The 20,204-nt window shown below is 38.2% G+C and overlaps 1 protein-coding gene across 5 annotated transcripts in view; it reads left to right on the top strand.

The window, feature by feature from the left end:
* Window positions 1–20,204, top strand: part of LOC143288746 (uncharacterized) — a 46,291-nt gene that overhangs the window by 4,384 nt on the left and 21,703 nt on the right. For 4 of the 5 annotated variants that reach the window (XM_076597401.1, XM_076597389.1, XM_076597375.1 and 1 more), the window contains exons 2-11: window positions 1,269–2,784; window positions 3,630–3,823; window positions 4,967–5,025; window positions 5,809–5,942; window positions 6,895–7,006; window positions 8,428–8,509; window positions 9,003–9,231; window positions 10,065–10,224; window positions 10,902–11,045; window positions 11,621–11,841. In XM_076597401.1, coding sequence (XP_076453516.1) covers window positions 1,334–2,784; window positions 3,630–3,823; window positions 4,967–5,025; window positions 5,809–5,942; window positions 6,895–7,006; window positions 8,428–8,509; window positions 9,003–9,231; window positions 10,065–10,224; window positions 10,902–11,045; window positions 11,621–11,841 — 2,786 coding nt within the window. In that variant the 5' untranslated portion in view covers window positions 1,269–1,333. The remainder of the gene's footprint in view (window positions 1–1,268; window positions 2,785–3,629; window positions 3,824–4,966; window positions 5,026–5,808; window positions 5,943–6,894; window positions 7,007–8,427; window positions 8,510–9,002; window positions 9,232–10,064; window positions 10,225–10,901; window positions 11,046–11,620; window positions 11,842–20,204) is intronic. The other variant, XM_076597381.1, reaches the window with a different exon arrangement.

The raw sequence follows: 20,204 nt of genomic DNA, 5'->3' as shown, positions 1-20,204 counted from the left end.
ATTCTTATTGTGACCTTGAACCTTTGTCATGGTTAAATAACGATGTTCAATGTTTTGTGAAATTCAACAAAGTAATCTTAGTGATTGTCACCCTTGAATTCAGTTTCAAACTTAGTGGATTATTAATGTTTTAGTCCATAAAATGATACTATTATTATTAGTAGTGGTAGCTTTAAAACTAATAAATTGTGATTTAACATCCAACACTACCACTCCTCCAAAAACAAATGAACACAACAGCAACAACAACAGAAGGCAGATTTTAAAACCCAAACTTTTTTGTTATGACTTTCAAACACAGCTTGACAGGCAGTGTAGTATCTGTGTACAAACCTGTGTCTCGGGTTGAAAATGTGAGAAGTTGCTGTTCACAATTGCATGCTATTGGGTAGTCTATGCTATGAGTATGACCTCCACTTTTTGCAGAACAGTTCATTTAAAAGAAAAAGTGTTGTCATTTCCAAAAAAAAATTTAAATGTATGTATAGTACAATACTCTCAAAGATTTTAATAGTGCACCACCATTAATCAAAATCACAACTTTTTAAGATCAAAAGTTGAAAAGAGACAACCCACATCCATAAATCTACAAGAATACTCTTTGTATTATTTTGACCTGAATGGAAGACCAAGTTAGAAACTACATAGCTGTTCTATTACTACTTTTAGGTTAAGTTAAAAGACATGCAAAATGTCAGTGGGTGTATGACCCCAAAATTCCTATGATTAGTTTGTTTCAATCTCTGTTGTGTACATGTGTGTGTGTTTATTAATCTGCATATATGTGTACAGGAATGAGCAATATGATGAGTTATTGGGCCATTCTCATTATGAGTTTAAAAAAAAATTTTTTGAAGCTCATATAACTTTGCTGTTGTGTATTACCTGTATCATTGTGTGGATGTACTCTGAAGAACATGTTTGTGCACATGTGTGCTCCTGTACATTTGACGCTGGCTTTGCATCAACAACAGATATTTACAACTATATCAGCCACACACAGCTGTGCCAATGACTGTTTAGTGGTGTATATGCAAGGAAGGAAAATAAGCATGACAGCTGTTATGAACAAATACAAAACTTGTGTGTTTTTTTTTGAGTGAAAGATAAAGGAAGGGTTGGGAGAGTGGAGCCTGTAACAGCATAAGGAAACACAAAATACTGCTGTGTAGATTGTCATGATTACAGTACACTAAAACGTGTGTGTATGTGTGAGTCATATGTTTTTGATTTGTTTTTGTTATATTTATCACATGTTTCTGTTCCAGATGATGCATTGATGACTAAGAGGGACTGACCTCTAATGCTCAGTGAAAGAGAAGAGCATTAGACTATGGCTAGCAAAACCACTCCCGGCCCCTCCAGAATCCCTGTCCCTGTCCGGTCTCCACATGCTGCACCCACAATTTCCAGCTGCTATGCTGTAAGGGAAGTCAGCGACAATGCCAATGTGGTGAGCAAGCATCAGGACACCAAGCTGTATGCTGCTGGTGAGAATGGAGTAGTTTCTGATGCTGCCAAGTCTCCAATTGCCTCTCCGCCAACCAGCAAAGGTAAAGGGTTTGAGACCTTCCTCATGACAGGGGACATGATCATTCGCACCACCCCTCCGCATCAGAAGACGCGGGGCCCGGAGGACTCATCATCTCCTAGCCTCAAGCGAAAGGACATGTGTGATAGTGGTGGCAGAGGTTCTCCAAAGGAGAGAGCTTACTCAGCAGAAAACTCACCACACATGTCTGCCCCAAAGCGAATGACACAGAATGTTAGCACAGAGAACAGTGCCAAGCTCGTGACTCCAGTTGCAAGGGCACCTGTGGCCAGCTTTGAAGAACTGTCTGATATGTCTCAGTCATCCTCCTCAGGGGAGTTCATGGACACTGCCAAGGCAAGCAGCAGTGAGAGCTACTCCCCTGGAACCCCAACCTTGACAGCAGACACTTCACGGCTGGATGCTGCACTAGAGACACTTGGGAAGCTGGGATCATCCTTGCCAGGCAGTGAGAACAACAGTGCTGACAACACGTTACATGAAGCCCCAAGCTCTGGGGACAGCGGTGTGCTGCAAGACAGCAACGGTTCGGACTCAGACACTGCCGACACCAAAACTGCTGATGATGATTCCCTCCAAAGAGTGATGACCACCAGCATGAGTGAGGAGAAGATAGTCCGAGAAATGTCCAAGTCAGAAACGGGCAACCGCCCACTTGTGCGCACCAGCAAGAGCCATGAGAACTATTTACAGACTGAGGCAGGTCTGTCATTGGTGCCCATTGACATTGATGACAACATGGCTTACTCACTGGACACCCTCACTTACCCGGACAGTAACTCGGACTCCTCGAATGAGAAAGTGAGTGAAGTGATCCAGCAGGCACGCAGCTTGCACAGCTCTCCAGAGAAGGCTGTGACAGACACTGGGGTGGGAGGGGACAGGGGGGACCGTGAGTTCATTCCCAGTTTTATCAGCTTACACGACTCCAAACCCACTAAACTGACCCATAAACTGGATGGCCAGGATAGAGTGAACGGTGAGCCAGGCAGTTTCGAGCAAGTCGGTGCAGGTTTCAGCCCCCGGAACGACCGAAACCACAGCAGTGATAATGGTGATCATGACACTGATATCATGCAGCTCAGTATGCGCAGTGACGACTCTGATGCAGAGAGTCTCTACCATCAGCCATCCAAAGGTGTGGATCAGCCTTCAGCCGCCCGTCTCGCCAAAAGACTCTTTCATTTGGAAGGCTTTCGCAAGTCAGATGTTTCACGACATTTGTGTAAAAAGTGAGTTGATTTAAAAAAAAAAAAAAAAAAGTCTAGAAGATTATATTCATTTTCTTTTATTCTGACTTTTTAGTTTTCTGTTGAAGAAGCTGCATAAAATAATGTGAAATTCAGAAGCGTTTTGTAAAATGATAATCAAGATGTAAATTGTACTTGTAATTGTTTAGTGTGACTGATAAGAGAAGGAAAACTTCTTATGTTGAAATATAAATTGTACACATGTATAGATCAAGTAAGGAATTGAAGGAAGATCTCACTTAAGTTTTTTGTAAGCACCAAGTTGCATACAATTTTTTTTAAAGCAATATCTTTAAATTGGTTGAAATAATTATGGGTTTTTTTTTAATTTTTAAAAAATTTTTATTTATTTATTTTTGTAAAATAATTGACATAGTTTATTGTGCATGGTGGTTTAAACTTAAAGGTACATGTAAACATGTATTAATTAATTTTTGTTCAGGAAATATTTGAATTAGTAAAACTTTCTCATTATACACTTCCTGTTGATCAGGCTGTGTTTTTCTTTGGTTTTTTTCTATGAATTTCTTCATTGATTGATAAACTTAGAAAAGATTCAAACTGTTAAAAAAAACTTAAATCTTTTGTGTGTATGGGTAATGATAGTGAATCTGTATTCATACGTGTACAAACTTAGAAAATGTTCAAGCTGTTAAAGTGTTAGATTATTTGTGTTTTTTGATAGTGATGGTCTCTAGTATCAAGTATACACGTGTGTGTCTGTGTGACTGTATGTTTGTGTGTGTGTACAAAATGAGATGGTAAAAATGTATATATAACACACAGAAGTTTTGACAGTACAATGTGGAAAGTTTTGTTCCCTTCAGGAATGACTTCAGTAACTTGGTGGCTGAAGAATACCTCAAATTCTTTGAGTTCCGGGGAGATAGTCTTGATCAAGCACTCCGGAAGTTTCTCCACCAGTTTTGCCTCACTGGGGAAACGCAGGAGCGTGAACGAGTCCTTGCTCATTTCTCTCGCCACTACATGGAATGTAATCCAGGAGCATTTAATTCTGAGGGTAAGGATGGTATTGTCATCTCTGTCAGTCTCTGCATGTATGAATAGGTTTTGGAGTGAGTGAACGAGTGAACGTAAAATTTAAATAGTGTCCAAATAATAATGTTCAGAATTTGAAAATCAGGTGGGTTTTTTTTTGTTTTGTTTTTTATTTACAAACTATACAACTTTTTTACAAGTATCTTTTTGTGCCTTATGCACTATATCTGTGAGAAAGAAAGACAAAATTAGAAGTTGAAGCTGAGATGATATAATTTTAGTTTGATCCTCAACATTCATAATTTTTTGTATTCTGAATAGTGAATATTAGAATAGCTGGTATTCCTGTACAGAGAGGAACTTTACTATTGTGAGTGGTGACAGATGTTCATCTTTGGTATGGAATTTGTGTCTACTGAGAGAATGGTGTGACAGATTTTAAGCTGGTAAAGCAGTAAAAATTGTTTCTTTTACTTCAGCAGTGCCAGGAAATATTTACTGTTTCAGTTCTTTTGTTTTGGATGGTCTGCAGCTGCCATATGCATTATTTCTTTGAGTGAGATTTTGTTACATTTTTAGTTTGGTGTTCCATAATGTTTTCTATATTTGATGATTGGTGCTGTGGGGATTCATGTAGACCTGTTTGACTATAAGACTACTTGACAAGACTGTCTTTACGCTTCCTCGCATATGTCCTAGTATCAATCAGGCCCTAGAGGCACTGTACAGACATCATATGCAGTTCTGGTCATGAAATTAGAGCAACAACCCAGAGATGTTTTGATGAATTCAATGACCCTTGACTTTTTGGTCCCAGCCTTCCAGTTTTAGCTCACAGCACACTCAGATCTTTGTAGGAGCAGGCCATGGTCTGAAAAACCCACTTGATGGGGCTCAAACCCATGTCCCCGCATTCACTGATGCTAACCATTTCATCATTGTGGTTCATTGAGAGTGGGATTTTTTGTTTGTTTGTTGATGAGCAATTTTTAACTGACTGCTGACAACAATATTCTTATTATACTGTAGCTAATTTCATGGGAAGTGTATGCTGGATATATTTGGAAATACTCATGAGATGCTGATGTGGATTATGAGATCTTTGAAGTTTGATATTTGTTTATTTGTTCTGGCTAATCAGAGTACTTGTTTATTTTTGTTACAGATGCCTGTCATACTCTAACATGTGCAATAATGTTGCTGAATACAGATCTTCATGGCCAGGTATGTGACCTCCCCGTGTGCATATTGTTTTTACTTGGTACTGCTTAAGGAATAAGTTGATGAGATAAAATCTTTAAAGTATAATTCACAGGGGCGTACATCCACATGGACAACAGTAGGACAAATGACCTGACCTGTCCAAACATAATCAGACATATGTCCTCTTCATGCTTCAGATCAGTCAGTACATTTCTGCAAGTCAGTTATAAAATTATTAATCACTAAAGTAGCTGTGATAAAAAAAAAAGTATGATCACTCTATACCAATATGTTATGATTAACACTCTTGTGCTTTGAAGAAATTAACACTCTTGTGCTTTGAAGAAATTTATTGGATGTCAATGAAAAAGAAGTCCCGAAAATAAAGAATATGAATATAAAATCTTGAAAATAAAGTCTTCAAAATGAAGAACGTGCTTGTGAATACTTGTGAATATGAATTCTAAAAATGAAGAAGATGAAAATGAAGTATGTCAAAGGTCACATCAAAGTTGTATTTTTTTTCCTGGATGGTTTATTACGCATTGATTTTGGATTGAACCGTGAGATGGAAGTGTTTAAAAAAAAAAAAGAAAAAAAAAAAGATAAATGAAAAAAGATTTATCCTTCAGTTATGCCAGAATAGACAAATCTGTTTAGAGAAGGACCTGATAGTTTGGGCATAGTGCACAGATGGTATGGTGGTATGTGATGCAAATGACCCAGACGGAATGCTACTGTTGCTGTGAACAAGATTTGAGTTGACAGGCTGTGTTTTATCAACAAGTATGTTTGACATTTCAGAATATTGGGAGGAAAATGACTTGTGCTGACTTTATTGAGAATCTCTCGGAGCTGAATGATGGAGAAAACTTCCCCAGGGAAGTGCTGAAGTCCATCTACCAGTCCATCAAGGCTGAGCCCATTGAGTGGGCAGTGTAAGTGGTCTCATTACATAGCTCCCTGTTCAGTTTTGGCCCTTTTTTTTTTTTTTTTTTTTTTTTTTTTTACATATTACTTCATCAGTTCATGCAGAATTTCATGATAACTTTAATAGCTTCTAAATCTTGTGTGTTGATGTTGAACAGAAGAGAAAAACACATTTAGAAATGGACACCCACGTTGCCCATGGTCATGTGTTCCTTTACTGTTTGCATCAGACTGCATGTATACTTTGTATATTGTAAGATCAGCTTAATTTTAAAACATGTTTATATCATGTCTCCCTTGATTTATCCACCTGAAACCTGATGATTTGCATCCATCTTGCTGATTACACTACATTCAACATGTGATTTGCTGATAAATCTCTGATACTTACCAGTGTGGTCAGTAGTGTTTTCATTCCCATTACACACCATGTTTTGAACAGTGGCATAAGGAGTGTTTTTTTGGCATGCCACTTTCCCTTGTTTTACCTGTGGCATACATAATACCTAAAAACCAGAAATTACGATAACCTAACAAGATCATGTGCACACATACGTACAGTCACACCTGCACATACACGCATGCATGCACATATGCATGCACGCACACCACACAATACACAAGTATTACAAAGCACAGACACGCACACACTATAATCAAGTACTACAACACACACATTCACTCACACAGAACCCCCAAACCACTGTTTAACTAAATAAAAAATAAAGGTTTTTCATGTGCACAATAGGTTATGTTTCAGAGATGATAGTATCGCAGAAGATCCTCAGCATGAGAGGATGGTGTTTCAGGGCCTGCGCACAATTAGACCCAAGCTCACATGCATACACACACACACACACACACACTTGCGCAGATTATTTTTTAATAATTTTTTAGGCAAAAACAGATACTGACAGACTGACAGCCTTTTCATGTGCACAATGTGTTGGTGTGTTACAGAGATGACAGTATAGCAGAAGACCCTCAACAGGGAGAGGATGGTGTTTCAGGGCCTGCACCTCCGTCCGCAGCAACAGGGGTCCATTTAGTGGGAGGCAATCCCTTCCTCGATGTAAGACTGACATTTGTTGCTTACTTCAGTCCTAGGGTTGTATAAATTCTTGTGTTACTATGGGTTTTTTTTTGGTTTTTTTGGCATGTGCATCAGTGCCAAATTTGTGCCTTTTCAGCATTAAGTGGCACACTTTCACAGTAATATCCTTATGAATATTTTGTAACAAACATTATATTTACTTTTTTAGTGTATCTTTGTCGTTTTTAGAAGACTTACTTCACAGGATTAACATTATTTAATCTTTGATCACACACTTTGGGTGAATGATAACTATACCATTACCATATGGGAGGACTCCTATTTCTTGGTTTAGCATTTCTAAGTCTTGAGTTCATGCAAGTTTAACTTGGCTGGTGAGTTGCACCAGACCTGCCTACCTCTATGATTTTTTTCTAGATTTTTTCAGAAATCAGTAAAAACATTAAAAAAATTTTTTTTAAAGTATGGGACTGTGGTCACGGTTTTAAAATACGTTTTTGTGTGATAGAAAATAATAGTTATCAGTTTCAGTTTCAGTAGCTCATGGAGGCGTCACTGCGTTCGGACAAATCCATATACCGGCAGCGTAACCCAACGCGCTTTGTCAGGCCTTGAGAAAAAAAATGAAATAAATAAATAAATAAATAAATAAATAATAATAATAATAATAATGAAAATAAAATAAGTAAATAGATTAAAAAAACAAACAAACAAACAAACAAAAAAACATTTACCTCTGGCACTGAAGATGGCAACATTGTTTGGGAAGTGCATCTTTGAGACTGATAGTGAAGACATTGACAAAGAAAGCAGAAAAATTAATTCATCTTTCAAGAAGGCTGGACAGAACTTCCAAGCTAAGTATTTGGAGACATCCTTTACTCATGGCTGCTGACAAAATGACTGAGGCACACAAGTCAATTTTTTGTTCTTGACCTCTTGCATATAGGTTGGTGGCCTTGCAATGAAATTCTGAATTCTCTCTCCTTCCCATTCTCTCTGTCTTGTTGTGCAGTGTGTGTGTGTGTGTGTGTGTGTGTGGTTAATTTATGCTGAGACAAGCACACTTAGAAATGGGTATTTATTGATCACAGTTGAAAAAATATACTGCAGTTTATGAACTAAAGTCCTCAAACTACCGGGTACTGAGAATTGGCATTTGTGGGAATGAAAACTACTGAAGAACATTTTAGGGGGTAGGCAGATCTGGTTGCACAATGGTAAAGAGTTTGGGTGGGTAAAATTATGAAAAAGGGAGAAAACAGAGCAAGAGTTAAATTGTGTGGATGAAATAGAAAACAAACAGTTTGAGCTTAAATGGGACATTAGCTGCTTTGCGTATAGACCTTTTCTGTTAACAAGAGTTTCGGTGTGTGTCAAAGGGTAGAAGTGGCTCATACAGGCTGACACTGGAACTTCACATGTTTTTTGTTTCTCAGGTTCCGGACCCTAACAAGACCGTGGAGTACAAGAAAGGTTATGTCATGCGCAAATCTTGTATGGAGCCAGGCAAGCGAAAAAGTAAGTATCTATTTTTAAGATCTTTTTTCTTTTAATTAAGATTTTGTTTTATCTGAGATGTCATTTAGATTTTCAATTTAGCTGACATATTAAAGATGTGTAATTGGTGATAGATAATCAGAAAGACCTAGCCGCTATGGTTTTTTTTGTTTTTGTTTTGTCCTCTTATTAGAGAGGGAAGAAGACTTTTTATTAAAATTTTGATAACTATACCCTGACTGTTGAAGAAGCAAAGACACAGAACAAGCTTGGAACAAAGATGAATACATTGTAGAGAGAGGGATTTTTGTTTTTCTTTTTGGAAGTGGTCTTCGTTTCCTTTTCCTGTAACATAAGCAACATTGGTAAAGAGATATGATTTCACCATTTTATAGACAGTTTGTCAAAAACAAAGCAAAACAAAAAATGCGCATAGAAAAGGTTTGGCTTAAGTAGTGTCAAGGAAACAGTCATGATGTCTAACACCGCACTGAATATCTCCTGCTGTTTCCAGCTCCCTTTGGGAAGCGTGGGTGGCGGATGGTGTACACCATTCTGCGTGACCTTATACTGTATCAGTATAAGGACGAGCACCAGGTGAAGAAAGGACAGTTTGTGGAGAGTGCGCACAACGTGGTTCGAATCCACCATGCCTTGGCCACCAAGGCGAGCGACTACACCAAGAAACAGCATGTCTTCCGACTGCAGACTGCTGACTGGTCCGAGTACCTGTTCCAGACAGGGTCAGTTTGTATTTTACCTGTGCAGTGAAATCTTTCCCTTTGGAGTTGAGAAGGTTATTCCGTTAAGGCAAAGAAGGACAATGATTTTGATTGACCTGAAAGATATTGCTTTTGCAAAGATGGGCACTTCAGTTGCATGTTTTTAGAATTTCTCATAGAACCAAAGCGAGATGTTTCAGTAATCTTTAAATAGACTGTGTAGATTTTTTCCTTTTTATTTTCAAAAAATGTTTTTTTGGTTTTTGATTTTTTTTGTCAATAGAAGAAAGGTCTGAAGTATGGTTAGTTGAAATGTTCGTCAAATTTTCAAAGGGGGTTGGGGCATGGGTAACTGTTGATGATAGAGGCCTTTGTTATTTTTAAGGAGGATTTGATATATGATGAATATGTTTTGAATGGGTGTAATCATGTTGCTTTCCTGTACTTGCTTTTTTTTTTCTCTCTGAAGTACCAAATGCAATGTTAATTTCTTTATCCATGTACTTTTTGTTATCAAAACATATCAGTAAAGAATATTCTTGCACATGAATTAGACTGTTTTCGATTTTATTTCGATCAGCTGCATGCTGTCACCTTCAGATTTATTGTCAGCTGCTGAGCTTCAGAAATACAGTGTGTGAGCCTGAAATGGTATGTTAGAAAGTTATTGTTGAAATTTGAATGATACATTGATAAAGGCTGTTGCTTGATATCATAAATATCATTTTGCTTGAGAAAATAATATTGCCTGATTTCATGAATATCACTGAAAAAAAAAGAATAATAACAAGATTTTGTGAGCAGTCACTTAGCCATGAAATAAACACTTTGCTGATTTTGCTGAAATGTATCAGCGTTGAATCAAACAGGGGCACGAAGGAACTGCAAGAATGGATTGACACCATCAACCTTGTGGCAGCCACCCTCTCCGCCCCTCCCCTGCCCTCTGGGGTTGGCTCTCAGGCACGCTTCCAGCGACCCCTCATGCCATCTGCTTGCACCAAACTTGGCATTGTGAGCATCTGTTGCTTTTCTTTTCTGGTGTTCAGTGATACCTGACATAGAGAGAGCGAATGAGTGAGAGAGAGACCCATCCATACCACCACTGACTTTGTGATGCATTTTTCAGAAGTCATGTAGAAAATAACACAGGAGTTGTTGATCTGTGCTTGTTTTCCTCCAGTGCTCTGCTGGCATTTGAAGAAATGAGTTAATGGCAAAAATCTTGAGACCCATTACAGTTAGAGAGAGAGAGAGACAGACATACAACCAGCCAGCCAGCCAGAGAGCCATCCGTCCATACCACCAATAACTTTGTTCCAACAAACTCGTGTAGAAAATGACACAGGAGTTGTGCGCTTGTTTTCCTCCAGTGCTCTGCTGGCATTTGAAGAAACATAGTCTGTGGTAAAAGTCTTGAGGCCATATAAGGTAAGATTTGGGTGTTGTGAATTTGATTTGTCAAATATTTTTAGTTAAAAATGATGTTTAAACACAAGTTTGGTTGTCTGCGATTAATTGCCACATTTCAAAGGTTGAAACGTTGATGTGGAATATTTCTCTTCAAATCCTGTTTCATTCTGGTTATTTTTCAAGGACATTTAACACATCATATCCAAGCCAGCATGGGCAATTTGTGATCACTTTATTAAATCTACTCTGCATCTGTGTTTGATGATTGTGTGTTGCAGCATGAGCAGTTACGCAGCCATGAACATCACATAGCAGAACTAGAGCAGGAGATGCAGGCACACAGAACTGCTGCTCCTGAAAAAGGGTCCAAATCTACCACTATATCCAACTATATTGAAAAAGAAAACTACCTCGAATATGAGGTCAGCCTTTGCAAGCTTGTGATTGTGTTTGTTGTGAGAGGGACAGGCAGAAAAAGGTATAGGTGTAATGCTCACCATGATAAGATTGAATAATTTGTAAAGTGCAACTTGACCTTGTTGACAGTGGTGTTCATATGATTTGGGTTTGATTTAAATTGATTTGGGATCAAACATTGAAAAAATAATCTAAGAAAATGTACTACTTATGAGTGTGTTTGTTTGTTTTTTAAACCATCAACTGACTGTTGACTTGTGACCAAAAAAAAAAAAAAAAGTAATGATAGAATATTGATGACATTTAGAATTTAAAAATCCATATTGTCACAAAGGCCTTCTAGATAGAAATCCATTGAGAGTGGAAAATGAAAGAGATGCAGGGAAAGAGGTTCGGGGGCTGTTTTAGGACTGACTGATTTTTTTGTGCTGTTTTTGAAATTTCCTTTCTGAACTGTCCCAGTCCTGATTCTCACTGCTTAAATTATCAGTGTGTAGGTATGGCCTGGTTTGTTTCCTGCATACTGTCTCAAGCATGTGTATGTATTGGTTCATACTGACTTTTTCTTTGGTTTGTGCAGCTGAAACGGTTCAAAATCTATGTAACTCTGCTACAAGCCAAAGTGATGTCACCCATGGAGCTGGAGCCATCGCTGGTGGAGACTGCCATTGGGGAGGATGATGAGAATTCCTCCCTGCAGGGGTCTCCTGTGGCAACGGTGCACGGGGCCTTCGTGGGGCCAGCCACTGTCAGCAGCAAACCCTCACCCAGCAAACCTGTGCAACGCAGCCTGTCAGATAGGTACAGTTACCGTGCTGCCATCTACAATACTGAAGGTGTAGAATATGATATTATCTGATTGAGCGATTGCTTTCACCTCTTGAACCAGCGTGCAAAAAAACCCTAGCTAAGCGTGTGTGTATATGTACATATATATATATATATATATCTATATCTATATATATGTATCAGCCTGTTATGTCTTTATGGATGGGGACTGGAATGCACGCTGGGCTGAGTGACCTGGGACTGGGGTTGTTTTTTGTTTGTTTGTTTGTGCTGTATATTCCTCTCAGTGGACTAGAAGGCTGTCTCTTTTGGCTTGAATCTTCTTGCCTGTCTGTCTAAAAGCTCATTCTCATATTCATACCCTTAATATCAGGTCCAGATGTTTGATTGTCTCAGCTGTCTGTGTGCTTGTGGCTCTCTGCGTTGGTTTGGTTTTGCCGAGTTTCCAAGATTTTGACGTTTTCATGCTTCAGAATGATGGTGTTGATTTGCGCGTGTGTTGACTCTAATTCTAGTGATAGTGTAGATGCCTCGTGTGCTTAGATCTTTAAGTACCTGTCTCTGGCGACTAATGTCAGCTGAACGCTTTGTTATATGTTGGTCTGCAAGGGACAGCATGAGCTCATGTGTGTATGTGTGGCAACCCCATGAAACCTGATCCAAAACCTGTGGAGGGGGAAGCTCGGAACAGAGTCAGCATCTTGTGTTGTGGGTGAAGCACAAAATACAGCAAGTGCTCTACAAACCAGGCCTAGCTCAAATACAGTTTATATTTTTGTAGGGTAAACCTGTCAGAGTCCATGTGTGCATTGTGACCAAGGTCTGACTCACCCCTGTTGTGCTCAGTGTGATGGGTTTTGTACAAAGCACAACAGGTTTTTGTGCAATATTTGAACTCGAAGCTCATTGTTTGCTTTGTGGGCTAGATCTTCACAGCCTGGTGTTGGTGCTTTGGGCAAGTTGTTTGTAAGATGAACCTGGTTTAAACCTCAGCTTATTTTGTGACACAAGTCATACTTGGCCCAGTCTGAAGTGGATAAAAACATTTGATGATGTATTACAGGGAGTGGGAAATGGACATGTTCAGATGCTTAGAATTCAACCGGTTGATTGAGATACCTTTCTTCGTGCTGTCAAATTGTGGCCATAGATCCTGTCTTGCTGTTTGATTGCAGTTTTGAATGTTGGAGAAATTTTTTTTCTCTCTCCTCTGTCCACTAGAACTCTGCCTTCTTGATAATGTGCAGGTATTAATTCCTCTCTTTGTCCTGTCATTGTCACTCGATTTGCTTAGCAATGGTGCATTGCTTGGAACTGGTTACGTTATTATGGACTTTATTCTGAGTGCAGAAATGATGTTATCAGCCATTGGTTTGTTTCTGTTCCAAAGTTGAAATGCGTTGACGTGGGAGTTCACAGGATCATTATGGACAAATCACTGGGCATTTGCTTGAAACCATTCTCTGTGTTTTTTTTCTTGTTTTTTTTATTCTGCAAAAAATGGGTGAATTACATTGTGTTACATACAGTGTGATGCCCCCAAATTCAGTCAACCTATATGTTAGTGTGTGTGTGTGTGTGTGTGTGTGTTGATAGTTTGTGAGTTAATTGTGTTGGTTGACTTGACCTAGATGAACAGTGTTATGTGTGGGGAGTTGACCATCAGTGGAGGATTCAGCTGCTGCCTCGATTCCTTTGAATGGCTTATTCCTGGTTGCCATCCCATGGGAGTGAGTTTTATGTGTGTGTGTGTGTGTGTGTGTGTGTGTGTGTGTGTCTGTTCTTTGGTTTTGTGTGTTTCAGGTTTTTTTCCATTTTCAGTGCATTTGATGTTTGTCAGGTTTGTTTAGTACTGCTAAAAATGTGTGTTGGTATGTAAGATCCAGATATGTAAGTTGTAAAATGTGAGTATAATTTACATGAATAGAATTTTTGAAGTCCCAGTGATACCTGGGCATGTGAACAAGTACGGATCCTCCTCAGAAGCGCCATCAATATTCCATACTTGTCTTTTGGGGAGGGCTTTTTGTTGTTTTGTTGTATGTGCTTTAAATTACATGTGTTTGTTGATTAAAGAAACATTGTTAACAGTCTGAAGATCAGTGGACTTCATGGCTGCCTGGGCTTACAGTTTGATTTCACTTGTTGATGATAGGGCAGAGAAGAGAGGCTGGTGTATTCACTGAAGAAATGGGAGAGATAGTCTCTCTGTAGTGTCATCCTTTGTACTTTGCGTCAGTCATTGGATGGCAAGGATTTTTTTTTGTATTTTTTTGTATGAGATTTTTTTTCTTTAATCTATCTTCCCACAAAAGTTTTTTTTTCCCTTCCTTCCTTTCTTTTAAACAAAGGAGACTTCATAGTGTGTATGATAACACTCTGTAAGTTCTTTTATTGAAAAAAAGAAGAAAATAAATCAGTCTTGAGATTATATAGTTACGATTAATGTGCATGGATGTTATGTGTGTGGGTTGAGAGACCTGTAGAGTAGTATGAGTGCAGAGGAGTGAGTGTGTGTGTGTGGGGATGGGGGGATGGAGAGGGGGGGAGTGAGAGAGAGAGAGGAGGGGGAGGAAATGTAAGGGAAGAGTAAATCAACAGCAAAACACCATTCCTGGTAAATGTTGAGCGTGTATACTGCAGTCTGCAGTTTATTGTCCATATATATGTGTACTGTAGTTAATCAAGGCTAACAGCTTTTTATGCGATTTTTTTTTGGTGTGTGTTATAATGACAGTCTTTACCTTATATTACCAGGTATAGCTCTTGCTATTGTTTCTTACTTTTTTTTCTTTTCTTTAAAAAAAAAAAATCTGCATTGTCCTGAAGAACAAGGCATTATGTGAATCAGTGGGAACTCGGTTTAGACTCCATATATAGCATAATCTTGAAATTATGACAGATTGAACTTTCATCATATGTATGTTTTCAACTTTTGTTCTTTCATTGTTATGTTTTATTGTTTATTTTAATACAGCATATTCTTAATCATATAAGACAGGTCACGACTTTTCCTTTAAAGCAGCCTGCACATTTCAGAATCTCGCAAGTTTTTGCTTCATCATTAAATATTTTCCTCTTTTTTTTCTTTTTTTTTTTGTACGTTTCATCCCAGTTGTGTGGGCATTGTTATGAATCTTAACATTTGTTTTCATAATTGGATAATTCAAAGAGGAAGAGAAAATGCATTGAAAATTCATCAGTGGAGGTCATTCTGGTATAAAACTGGGCATTCACCAGAACTGATTTCTTTGTACAACTCATCTGTTTGTTTGTCTTGGACTGTATGCGAGTCTGTACTCTGTGTGTGTGTGTGTGCGCGCGCGCGCGCGCGCGTGTGTGTGTGTGTGTATACTTCTGTAACAGTTGATCACTTGATGTGTTTGTGTGTGTGTGTGTGTGCATGAATGGAGGTGTGCTTGAATAAGACTTGCATTATGATTTTTTGTGCTGTTTCTGTTGTCTGATTGTTTTAATTTTTGTGCATATTATTGTTGGTTAATATGTTTGTATCTGTTTATATCTTTATCATTTAGGATCTAAAGGAAGCAGTGTTCAATTTTCTATCAGCTGCATGACTCTTTCCACTGCTGGGGACTTAAGATGAATATTCATTTAAACACGGTCTTCTCAAACCAAGTCATTCAGTTCCATATACAACCGTAATCATCTTTGCGTCAGCGACAATGCCAAAGAAATGAAAGATTGGTACTTTTTTTTCTTTTTTTTTTAACCTGACCATTTGGTGTTCAGTGTAAAATGTCATTCAAGCAACTGCTCATTTTAAAAGTGAAAGCACAACTGACAGTCAAAACTAGTCATGTATTCTTTTAGCATCTCTTGTTCATTTACGTGTCTTTGCAGTTGTAAAGAATTGAATTTGAACGGACACAATGTCCCCAGATTTGGTCTAGTACAATATTTGGAATGAAATTGAGGGAAATAACTTAAAGAATATGCAAAGAAAAAAAAATGACATTGAGGTTGATAACTTAAAGGAGTATATAAAGAAAAAAAATCCAAGAAAAATAAAACTCGTGTGCATTACTTGTTTTCACATCTCCTTCACTACACAAGTATACCAAAAGGACCTCTTTTTTTTTTTTTTTTAATGAATAAAGATGAATCCCTAGTTTATCAAGTGTAGACATTTAGAAGCATGCAGGAAGTGGAAGGCAGACGTTACAGAGTTACAGAAAAAAATATTTATGGAAGACAAAATTATACTTCCAGTAAAAGCCATCACTGGAGTATATCTTCGGAGCCTTTTAATTGACTCTTCCCCCAAAATGAGTTAATCTGAACTCAAGTGTTTATAGAAAGTAAAGAGTAATCTGCTCTGTTTTACTGTGTCTTCAGTTTAACCTGCCTCACTCTCCCTATTTGTAGACCATAAATGCATTCATATTTCTGCATTCTGCATCATTTTCAAGTGGCGCGCCTCATTAAAATGATATTCCAGTGCAGCTTACTTGCCTGATGATATTTTAGTTTTGCTTTTCACTGTGCATATACTTGGGATGAGTTTTGAGTGCTGCACGGATTATATAAATTTGGATGTCCCCCATTGTGTATGGGAAATCAATTATTGGCATAATTTGGCAATTTATTGTAGTCCCATCTCTAGGCTTTGTCATTTGTTGTCATGAAGTGAATCTTATGTAACTCACCTCGCAACAGTGTTGTGTTACTGTTCCCCTCAGCAACAGGACAAGTTGCTGTTGGACCCAAATATAAAGAAGTATCTTAATTAAAAGAGTTGGAAGCTGTTATATTTTCCATTCTTTTTTTATTCTTCACCATCAGTGATCAGGGTTTGGGGGGGGGGGGGGGGGGGGGGGTGAGCGGGGGCAGGTTTCAGTTTGGTGTTGTGTCCTGGGGAAAGGCTGACTTTCCTTATTGGACCCACTTGTGAATGGGTACCTGGGAAGGTTAAAATCGGGGAAGGAAAGGATTGGTCCCTGCCTTCCTGTGCTGAACCATAGACACAGTGAATATGAATTCACTGCCTCTAATGCTGTAAAAGGCAATGGGATATTTAACCTTTTTATACCTTTAACTCTCTCCATACGAACGGCGAAAGAGACAACGTTAACAGCGTTTCATCCCAATTACCACCATCAAAATATTACAAGCGGAAGGCTCTTACACTGAAGAGGTGAATGTTGACAAAAAATACCACAATTCTGACGACGGAAGCTAAAGGTTGGATCATTGAGACACCCACTGGACATCCGAGGGGTCTGTGTAGAGGAGAAGAGAGGACTGGCCGTACTGAGTGAGTTAAACAGACCCATTAGAGAAGCACACTAAATGCCTTGTCTGTAATCTCAGTAAAAAAAGGGAATGCATTTCAGATTTAATCTTTTTCTCTGTATTTTCAGCTTTCTTTCTTGATGGTTTGTCCAACATGTGAAATTGAATAGGTTTTTTGTTTCTTCTTCTTTTCTTTAATGGAAGCAGCTGGTCATTATCTGTTAATTGGGAGTTCGAAGATGGAGCATCACAAAGATTGATTGTACAGAAATTGTCTGACTATAAATGATACAGTTGTTATTCCAGTTATCATTTATATTATGATTTTAGTTGCATATTTGTGGTAACTGTGTTTGGTCTTGTAAGACTATTCCTTTATTTTTGTCCCTTTTTTGCATGGACACAAGTCGGTAATTTGTTACTAGGGATGAATCAAGGGTATTGTTTAAGTATCACTCCAAAATCAAAGAATTTTCTTCTGTCTTGATTCTTTTTGTTGTTTAAAACTGTACAGTTGTTGTTTTTATATATATGTATATAAATATATACAAACTTGGGTTGTGATTTTCTTGTTTTTATTTTTATTTTTTGTTTGAAATGTGAAACAAAGTTTTGTATATTGTTAACAACATTAGCAATAACAATTTTTAGTTTGTCATTTGCTTGGCTTCATTCTAACATCATTTGGTTGGTGTGGTATTTGTGCGGGTGGGATAGCTTTTTCTTCTTTCTTTTTTCCCCCCGTTCATCTGCAAAGCCAAGATGAAAAAAGAACTACCATAATTGTCGCTCAGCCAGTGCATGTTACTGTAAGTGTACACGTGTGTGAGCAAGTGTGTTTGTGTGTGAGTGTTTGCACTTGGTGTGTGTGTGTGTGTGTGAATGCGTGTGTGAATGTGTGTTTAACTTTCTTGGATAGAAGTGGAATTCTCATGGCCATTGCCAGCCCTGCATTTAGATTACAGAGGTTGGCTCGAAAGGATGGGAACACAACAGATCCTTCTTTTGAGTATACTATAACCTGTGTAAATGACATTTGTACATATACCGCATCTTATACTACATCTGTTTTTTTATGTGGGCGATTCGTGCTTGTGTATAGAATATTTATTTCACTGTGTTCATTGTGTTACTGTTGTTACATGTAGTGTTTTTACCCATGTTTAATTTCTTTTTGGGGGTGTAACTTTATGTGAATGAAGGGAAAATGAATCGTTAAAGCACCTAAAACTGATGGCTTAGAATAAAGATATTGCTGAATGATTTCCTGATTTAATATTTTCATAGATATTGGATTTTTTGATTTTTTTAAATTTTTTTAATGATTATGTCAGCTGGTACCTGAGATGCTAGCTTATTAGTGAAGGGCTGCTCTTATTGATTTTTAGTAGCAGCATTGAGCATTGCTTGAAAAAATAATGGTTCCACTGTGGCAAACATGCAGCTCAGTTTAGACTGGTTATATAAGTTACCATTGTTGTTCTTTTTCTGTTTTGTTTGCATCTCTTTTGTTTGCCTGTCTTGTTGACGGTCTATCCCTGTGTCCTGGTGTTTTTCTTTCCTTGATTTTATTTTGTTTGTTTGTTAGTTTATTTGTATGTAACACACTGAGTGAAGGCACGGGATAAGAATTCTGTCTCCATGTGTATGTATGTGCTCAAATTTCGAGGGAGTGTGTATGTGTGTGTGTGTGTTAATGCATGTGTGTATGTGTGTGTGTGTTGATTGCATGAAGAACACAAACAAGGCTGAGCAACACCTGCTGATAACCTTTCATTTTGTCTAGTCATATTCCTCCCACCCTCCATCCCCCTTAGCAAACCCTGTTCCACACATATTTTTGGTTGCCTTTTGTTTTAACAGTGTTGAAATGGAATTGTGTGTAATTACAGCACAAGCTTTACATGTTTTTCTTCATTACTTTTTTTTTAGCGTGTTTTAAATTTGGCTTGATGAATTGTATAGACCCTTGCCTTTGACACTGATTTGTCTTCAGTGGTAGCCTTCCTTAAGTTCATGTGAGGCAGGTTTGTGGGAAGTGTGAATGTCTGGGTGTAGATATGTAAAGTGTATAGCCAGAGGAATGTCATCTTTTACTCATTGGCAGGCTAAAGACTCGTACAAACAGCCTCCAGATACACTATTTTTCTTCTCTTTTGTCTTGTCTTTTCTTTCATGTTAAATCTGTTCTGATCAGAAAATGAAACCAGCAATGTAAAGCTTACGAGTTCGTATTATTGTTACAGTACTTTCATTCATGTTTATGCACACACACTCACTTTCACACTAAAACTCAAACACATTCACTGAGATTTTCAGCTGAGGTGATAACAGTTTGACCATAAACAGTAGTTATGGATGGAGATGATGAAGATGGAGTTTATTTGGAGTACTGTATAGACAGAACGAACTTGAAAAGGTAACCTATGGAGCAGGGGATGTGGCAGTAGGAGGGGTGGGGGTACAATAATGATTAATGTCTAGAATTTTTCCACATATTTTTAACCACAATTGCAAGAAAGTGATGTATGTCCAGGTTTCTTAACGAACTTAGCTAAAATTTGGCACTCGAGACATGGAAAAGGCTTCAGGCATAACAAGCATTTATACTTGGCTTTGTTGGATAGCATGGGTTTTATGTAGAAGTCTGGAACAGTGGCATGGAGAATGTAGAAGGTATTAGACTCGAGAGACTGATGTAGAGCAACTGAATCCACAGTGGTTGAGAGAGGGTTATGGGAGAGTGTGTGCCATATTGATGATAAATGTATATGACAGTCATTGGAATTATTCGGCTCAGTGACCTCAGAGTAAAGTATTTGCGATTGTTGTAACTTCTCACGGCTTCAACGTCTTTGCATGAGAAACTGACATGAGAATATAGATCTCCAGGCAAGTTTTATGGCATGGATCCACAGTGGCACAGTGGTTGAATAACACCAATTACTCCAGAGAGCCACACCTCAACACTTGGAATAAAACCTAGCTTGGATGGTGAAAAAAATAAAAGCTTTATGGAAGGCTGTAGATGGAGTATGTGAAGGAAACTTGCCCAGTGTGGACATGGCCATTTGGCATTTATATTTTGGATTTGGAGTGGATCCATGCCTTAATAAAGC

Source organism: Babylonia areolata, chromosome 1 (genome assembly GCF_041734735.1).
Source record: "Babylonia areolata isolate BAREFJ2019XMU chromosome 1, ASM4173473v1, whole genome shotgun sequence".
In the NCBI taxonomy this organism is placed as follows: domain Eukaryota; kingdom Metazoa; phylum Mollusca; class Gastropoda; order Neogastropoda; family Buccinidae; genus Babylonia; species Babylonia areolata.
The sequence above is the reverse complement of the archived record's forward strand: the minus strand, read 5'-3'. Positions and strand labels throughout refer to the sequence as shown.